Source organism: Capsella rubella, unplaced genomic scaffold (assembly GCF_000375325.1).
Source record: "Capsella rubella cultivar Monte Gargano unplaced genomic scaffold, Caprub1_0 scaffold_7, whole genome shotgun sequence".
Taxonomy (NCBI): domain Eukaryota; kingdom Viridiplantae; phylum Streptophyta; class Magnoliopsida; order Brassicales; family Brassicaceae; genus Capsella; species Capsella rubella.
In genome coordinates this window covers 16,420,796-16,428,877 of record NW_006238917.1, presented here as the reverse complement: position 1 = coordinate 16,428,877, position 8,082 = coordinate 16,420,796, and the positions used below count along the sequence as shown (strand labels likewise).

The 8,082-nt window shown below is 35.4% G+C and overlaps 2 protein-coding genes across 3 annotated transcripts; both read left to right on the top strand.

Annotated features, from left to right (window-relative positions):
• The first annotated feature begins 1,824 nt into the window (after positions 1 to 1,824).
• LOC17878374 (60S ribosomal protein L5-1) lies at positions 1,825 to 3,902 on the top strand. 2 transcript variants are annotated; one of them, XM_006284061.2, is made up of 7 exons: positions 1,825 to 1,933; positions 2,327 to 2,396; positions 2,492 to 2,710; positions 2,798 to 2,877; positions 2,971 to 3,087; positions 3,201 to 3,505; positions 3,597 to 3,902. In XM_006284061.2, exons 1-7 carry the CDS (start codon positions 1,931 to 1,933, stop codon positions 3,706 to 3,708), a joined length of 906 nt encoding a protein of 301 aa, XP_006284123.2. In that variant the 5' UTR covers positions 1,825 to 1,930; the 3' UTR covers positions 3,709 to 3,902. The 2 variants fall into 2 exon arrangements, with proteins under 2 accessions (XP_006284123.2, XP_006284122.1); XM_006284060.2 differs by lacking the exon at positions 1,825 to 1,933 and adding an exon at positions 1,967 to 2,051.
• Positions 3,903 to 6,680: 2,778 nt separating this feature from the next.
• Positions 6,681 to 8,082, top strand: LOC17879120 (zinc-finger homeodomain protein 10). Its single transcript, XM_006285733.2, has one exon. It carries the CDS (start codon positions 6,843 to 6,845, stop codon positions 7,866 to 7,868), a length of 1,026 nt encoding a protein of 341 aa, XP_006285795.1. The 5' UTR covers positions 6,681 to 6,842; the 3' UTR covers positions 7,869 to 8,082.

Sequence of the window (8,082 nt, the reverse complement as noted above, 5' to 3'; positions counted from 1 at the left end):
AGCATCAATGAAGACTTGATTGTTAGCACTTATTCTCGAACTTGATGACTTGGATTTCTCTTCCCCTGCCACTGAAATAATACAAACCCAGTCACTAGTTCAAAACAAAAACATAAAAATTATGTCTAAAAACAGATGAATTTGATTTAGCAAAATAAATTATAAAATCAAGTTCAAAAATTCTAGAAATAATTTTTAAAAATACTAGACTCGCTCTAGTTTCAGAATCAGTTGAACTTGTAATTTTACGATGAGCCAGTTATTTATGAAAATTCCGACAAGTTGACAGAAAATCCAGAAAAAAAAACTAACGAAAATAAAAGACGAAAAATGCAATGGATTATGGATGAATATGGAATGGTAAAGATGAAAGATGGTAAAGAAGATAGAATACTCAACTTCTCAGAGTGTGCTCTGATACCACATAATAAGAATCGCCTAGAATCGACACTCTTGAAGTTGAGGGAATGATAGGCTTTGCACCTAAGGGATCGTGAGATCACTTAGACCAAAGGATGTGGAGCGAATGGTCGCACAAAGGTTGCGGAAGAGCCTTGATTTACCGAACTTGGACTTCACTAAGGATATTACACACCAGAGAAAGAACAAGAGAGAGATCTAACTTTAGAAAGAGTTTTTGATAAAAAGATTAGATGATTTACAAATGAGAGGTAGATGGGGATTATATAGTAGAAGGGAATGAGAGAGAAGTGCCTTGGAAATACACAAGTGCCTTGGAAATACACTAATGCAAGTCCATGGACCAAGTCTTGGAAATAACAAAAACATTAAATGCAAGAATGAAGAGAAAAGATAGAAAATAGGCCAAGGAAAAGTGATGAGCCTTGGATCCACGAATTGGGCTTGGTAAATGGCCTTGAAAGTGTTACTTAGACCTCATTAAAAACCTTGTCAAGAAAACCCAATGGGACAAAACTTGACAAGGGAAAAAGAGTGCATACCGAACCCCTTGAACCATGATGATCATTGATGAGATTTGAACTAAAACCATGGCGGTTTGATTAGCTTCTTCACAAGCACTTCCTCAGCTACAAGCTCATCATCGGGTACGAGATGCTCCTTGGGTACGAGCTGCTCCTTGGTTACGAGTTGCTCCTTGGCTACGAGTTGCTCCTCTTCTACGGACTGTTCCTCGGCAACGAGCTCCAGATTTTGTTCGGCGATAATCATATCAAGAAGTGAAGTAGCAGTCAAAGCGTGAAAGACAAGCAAAGGAGCACAAGAAGGAAATCACCAAGGGCAGTTATTAGAAGACACGAAGCAAAGAGAAGTGTCTAGAAGACTTCCTTTACGGCGATAAAGGAAACAAGAAGAATAATATTAATTTCCTAAATAGTAAAATGGAAATTAACATGTTCCTAAATATATGGTTTAGGGGTTTGACCTAGTGTGCGGCAATACCATAGACATATAAATTGGAGAGCTTAGACTTGAAGAAAGTTGAGCTTAATCACGAGAAAAATTCCTATTAATTAAGTTTTAGCTTTTAAGAAAGAGAGTTAAGAATTTAAAGAGGGCTTAGGATTTTCTGAGAGAAGTTCTAAATCGAATTGTGATTTAGGAACTTAAGATTGAGAGAATAAGAAATTTACAGAATAAAAAAATTGTAAGATTTTCTATCATTCAGTAAGAAGTGTTTTGAAAAAAAAAACTCGGTGTTAATTTCTGTATTAGTTCCAGTACTAACAGCGTTTTCAATCGGTATGAAAGGACTAGAAAAAGTCCAAATACAAAGCTCATTGGGCCGTTAACCAATCGAAGCCGTTACATATTAATTTATCCCAAGTAAATCGTGGCCGTTGATTGGAAGAGCCGAAAGAGGAGTCTAGGGTTTTTGTGTTATAAGCTTGATCTCGCATTACGTCAATTCCGCCTCTTCCCTTCTCTTCACTCATCTCCACAGCAAACAATGGTAAGCCTTTAGCTAAGATCTCTCTCTCCGCCATGTTTTCTTCTTGATTTCTCCTCAAAAGATCAGATTTTGGGTTCATTTCGTATAGAAATCTCCTACATTTCTTTTGATAGTTATGGTAAACAAGAATTCATGAGCCTGTGGTTGTTGTATTCATGTATATTCTTCATGGGTTTTTGGTTTTGAGAATTGAAATAGTCAAATTTTGTGTTTTCGTCTGTGTTAAGTATTAAAGTTTGAGACTTTAGCTTTTTGCTCTCTGTTATAGAGGTCACTGATGCGTTTTAAATGAATGATCTTTCGTACCCTTTGGTTAGCATATTGTTGGATCTTTAAGACTTAGATTTCTATTTGATGTAGTCTAATAAATTAGGGTTCCTTTTCTGTTGTTAGGTGTTCGTGAAGTCTGACAAGTCGAATGCTTACTTCAAGAGGTATCAAGTGAAGTTCAGGAGAAGGAGAGGTATTGATTGATTCTTATTTTCGTTTTCGATTGTTATATTGTGTGCTTGTCATTGTTGAACATGTTCTAAAAGCTGCTGTTTCTTGATTTTGTAGCTGGCAAGACTGATTACAGGGCAAGGATCCGTCTTATCAACCAAGACAAGAACAAGTACAATACACCCAAGTACCGTTTTGTTGTCAGGTTTACCAACAAAGACATTGTGGCACAGATTGTGTCTGCAAGCATTGCTGGTGACATTGTTAAAGCTTCTGCTTACGCACATGAGTTGCCTCAGTATGGTCTCACTGTTGGTCTTACCAACTACGCTGCAGGTAATGAATTAGTTTTATACTTTTGCTATTTGTAAGTTTGATTCTGTGTGTATGGTTTCCTAAAGACTTTGTCTTTTGTGATGCTAGCTTACTGTACTGGCCTCCTATTGGCTCGTCGTGTTCTGAAAATGTTGGAAATGGATGACGAGTATGAGGGCAACCTAGAGGTATGTTGTGCTTTTGATTTCATCTTGAAATTAGAGAAACATTTAGAGTTTTCATCTTTTGATTATTAACTGATTCACAATTTACCGAATCAGGCTACTGGAGAGGACTTTTCTGTGGAACCAACTGATTCCAGAAGACCTTTCCGTGCACTTCTTGATGTTGGACTTATCAGGACCACAACCGGAAACCGTGTGTTTGGTGCACTCAAGGTATTAAAATGGTTATCTGTTTTAATGTGGTTATCTGTGTTCTTATCTGTTGTGCTGCATTAGCAAATGATGACTCTGTGTTAATTCTTTTGGTTTGCTTCATGAAACGACAGGGTGCTTTAGATGGAGGTCTTGATATCCCACACAGTGACAAGAGATTTGCTGGTTTCAACAAAGAGAACAAGCAACTCAATGCTGAAACCCACAGGAACTACATCTATGGTGGCCATGTCTCAAACTACATGAAAATGTTGGCGGAAGATGAGCCAGAGAAGTTGCAAACTCACTTCAGTGCTTACCTTAAGAAAGGAGTTGAAGCTGAGAGCATTGAGGAGATGTACAAGAAGGTTCATGCAGCTATTCGAGCAGACCCCAACCCTAAGAAAACCGAGAAACCTGCTCCCAAGCAACACAAGAGGTAAAAAATAAATAAGCAATTTCACTACTGCCTTTATTATAATAGTCTTGTTGTTGTTGCACTGGTGTATCTAACTGGTTTCTTGAAACAGGTACAACTTGAAGAAGTTGACTTACGAAGAGAGGAAGAACAAGTTGATCGAGAGAGTTAAGGCGTTGAACGGAGCAGGTGGTGATGATGATGATGTGTCTGATGAAGAGTAAATCATCAGTCCAGCCTTCTTCTTTGTCTTCTCGCCCCTTTAGTAGCTTTTTACCTAAGTGTTTTCAGACCAAAACAATCAGTTTTTGTTTTCATATTTTAGTTGCGTTTCAGGATTTTGATATCGAGGATATGCTTTCTTTGAAGAATTCATCACTATCTTTAATCACCTCCATAAATTCATCATTTTCAGGAATTTGCATGTCCAATAGTTGTGTAGTTTGATTTACTCAACGCCAGAGACTAGACCTTAACATTTCGTTTCATTGAGGATATGAAGTATTTACTCTGACTAATTAGAGAAACTTCAGAGTTTTTATCTCTTGATTAAAATCTGTAAACTCTTGATTAAAATCTGAATCGACAGGGCTACTGGATAGGAATTTTCTGTGGTTCCAGAAGACCTTTCCGTGCTATACTTGTTATTGGAATTTTCTGTGTTTAAGTACGAACAAGATGATGTTGCACCATGCAAAGCATAGCATTATAGTATAATTTGTATTTTAAATTGAAAAATGAGGAAAAAAAATTGAAACCACTGTTTTATTGGTTTAAAAATACACTTAATTACATATATTAGATAGATAATTAATTTATCTCAATTAGAAAATACACAATGACAAACTTAGAGTTTACTTTAAAACATAAGTACATACGTTATACTTAAATTTACTTATCTATATATCTCACACAAAATTTAATTTTTTAAAATAAAAAATTACCAAAAAATTAAGATACTATTGTTTAATATTTTATAATTGACTATCATCCCCGCATTTTGTCAATTGAGATATATGTACTATACCAGAAAAATGAATTAAAATTGTTAAAGTTAAACTGTTTATAGAAAAGTAAATAGAACTGAAAACAATTCTTATTTTATTTAAGATAATACAAACATAAGAAAAAATAAAAATGAAGAAAAATACTAAATAAAACGTAGAATCACGGATTCGAATCGAAGTCCACCCACGTTAATTCTTATATCGCATGTGCTGATAATACATGTCATATGTCGGATTTCCTAAGGTTTGTATATCGTCTAATTAGTTCTATGTTGCATTGACATATTGAGTGCGATATAAAAATCCATTATTATTATTATGGTTTAAGACTTCAAATGAGCAAATGTGTAAAACATATTTCTTTAATTGCATAGTCAACTACGTTCTATTTTAACTAAAACAAAACTTTTCATGATAAAATAAACGTATTATTAAAGTATTAAATTGAGTTATATGAATATAAAACTAATGTGTCTTCCAATTGTTGAATAATTTTATATTTTATTTGCATGTGTATTTATATAATGTTGTCACTAAATGTTGAAGCATGACATTTGAAAAGATAATACATATAATTAATATGTATTCATATCGTTGCATAATTTATATATAATTTGTTTGTGTATCAATTAAGTAATATTTTATAGTAAAACTTAAAATTTGAATATTAATATATTTGGTTTTAATAAAAAGGCTTTGTACAAACTTTCCACCTTAAATCATATACCACAACATACAATGTTATATGTATAATTATATATAATAAAAGTATATGTAGTTTTATGATTTAGATATGTATTGTCAGCATGCAAATCCTTGGTCGGACAAATTTTAAGGAGTTCAGAAACTATAAGCTTTAAGTATCCATCAAAAATTAATTACTAAGTCGTTTTGTTTAAACAATAGGTCAATGTTTCGACGTAACTGAAAAATCAAGAACAATTATGGCTACGTACATAAGTTAACGTATACAAACAAAATTCATGCTGCGAAAACAATCTTTACACTAAAGCAATTTTTATTAGTTAAGATAAACTAATAAGATTAAACAAATGTTATAAGAGGTTCTTAATCTCAATTAGAGCTCACCGATTCTTAATAAAGACATGTATCTCGCCCTCTCTTTTTATTTTTCTCATATTTCATTTTCTTATTTTTTGATACCCTATCTAAAATGCATCGATAGAGATGTTCTTATGGGTCATCATGTGCTAAAGCAATCTTAGAAAGCAATATTTTTGAGATATTAAAGAAGTCGGAGTGTTGGAACTAATATAATTGCATGTGTGGAAGTGGAATAAACCGGCCCATTACAATTAGTTGCTAAAATTTAAATTTAACAAGAGCCCATATGGTCATGCTCCACTTGGATTCTAAAACACGAGACATAAGTTTGGTTTCTTTGTCTCAACTCTCAAGTAAGTTGGATGCAAGTATATGCAATGCAACCATCTAGGTAAAGTATATTAAACATTTAAATAGAAAGCTTCTTTGCCACTCTATATGCATTAAGAATTAGCTTCTCTAACCTTGAAACCGATAAAAAATGGCTTTGCATTATCGCATGTAATCTGATTTCCGGATGGCTAAAAGGATTTATCCTTGAGAGGAACAAAAACCATATGTATCTGAAAAGAAAGACACAAGGAATGATAAAAGATACAAGACCACCACCACAAGGCTGAACGTATATTGTGGTCTTAATTACTTGTGTTTTGTATGAATGTGTCCGTCTGTTCAACAGTAAATGTTTGAACGCACGAGAGGAAAAAATAAAAATAAAAGAACCATTACCACCAATTACTACTATGAGACTTTATTCTCTCTATTTAAAAAAAAAAAAAATATTTGACTTATGACTTTAGGTTTAAGACACAACACACTTTAACTCAGTAGTCAGTCAGTAGCTAACATTTATTACGCTTTTCACCGCAAAATCTAACACGCACACTCCTCCTCTTCACCTAACCATGGTTAAATCACACCCAAACCTTAGTTAACTTTGATTAAAATATCCCCAAACCAAACCCCAAGTATACAAATATTTATTTTATAATTAATTTTAATTTAATACCATTGTCCTTTATATAAAAAAAATATATATATTTCTTTATTTGCTTCAGCAACAGTCGTCACCGTCATCATATCATTTTCTTCTTTTCCTCTCCTCTAAACGAATATTATTATTATTTTACAAACTTTTTTTTTTTAATAATCTCCAAAAAAAGCTTAAGAACCTTTTTACTTATCTTTTTATTTCTTCTTCTTCATTTTTCTATTCACAATCTCTGAAACTCATACTCAAAAGCTCCTTAACCCAAAATCCCTAAGTTTATTAATGTTTTAAAGCTATGATGGATATGACTCCTACACCAATATCTCCTCCAACAACAACAACAACAACACCAACTCCTAAATCACCCGAACCCGAATCCGAAACTCCGACCCGGATCCAACCAGCCAAACCCATTTCCTTCAGCAACGGCATCATCAAACGCCACCACCACCACCACCACCCTATCCTCTTTACTTACAAAGAATGTCTCAAGAACCACGCGGCGGCTTTAGGTGGCCACGCTCTCGACGGCTGCGGCGAGTTCATGCCCTCTCCGTCGTCAATCTCCTCCGATCCTACTTCTCTCAAATGTGCTGCTTGTGGCTGCCACCGTAACTTCCACCGCCGTGATCCTGACAACAACAACAACGATATCTCCTCCTCCTTACTCCCACCTCCTCCTTCCTCCGCCGTAGAGTATCAACCTCACCACCGTCATCATCCACCTCCACCACCACTACCTCCACCGCCGCCACGTAGTCCTAACTCAGCTTCTCCTCCACCAATCTCTTCCTCTTACATGCTCTTATCTCTCTCCGGCACTAACAACAACAACAACAACAACTTAGCTTCTTTCTCCGATCTCAATTTCTCCGGCCACCACCAACATAACCTTCACGGATCTCGTAAAAGATTCCGAACAAAATTTAGTCAGTTTCAGAAAGAGAAGATGCACGAGTTCGCCGAGAGACTTGGCTGGAAGATGCAGAAACGTGACGAAGACGACGTCCGTGAGTTTTGCCGGCAGATCGGAGTTGATAAAAGCGTTCTCAAAGTTTGGATGCATAACAACAAAAACACTTTCAACCGCCGTGATTTCGCCGGAGCTGAGATCCGAAAGATTGATAACGGCGGAGGTAACCACGCTCCGGTTCTCACGGGTGAGATTAACAGCAACGGTAATGGACATCACGGCGTAGGTGGAGGAGGAGGAGTAGAGCTTCACCACAGTGTTAGCAGCGGCGGTGGTGGCGGAGGATTTGATAGTGATAGCGGCGGAGTTCACGGCGGCGGTAACGTTAATGGATCGTCGTCGTCGTGAATGTTAAAAGATGAGAGAGTCGTGCTCTCAGATTAATAAGAAGCTTTAGAGTAAGCTACTTTGTATTATCATCGTTAATAACTTTTTAATTAATATTAATCTTTAGTTATATTTTGTGTTTTTTTTTTGCATTACTATTAATAATTTTAATTTTAATGTTCTTTTATCACGTTAGTCGATGTCTCGCTTAATAATACCATAACATTTCGAATTA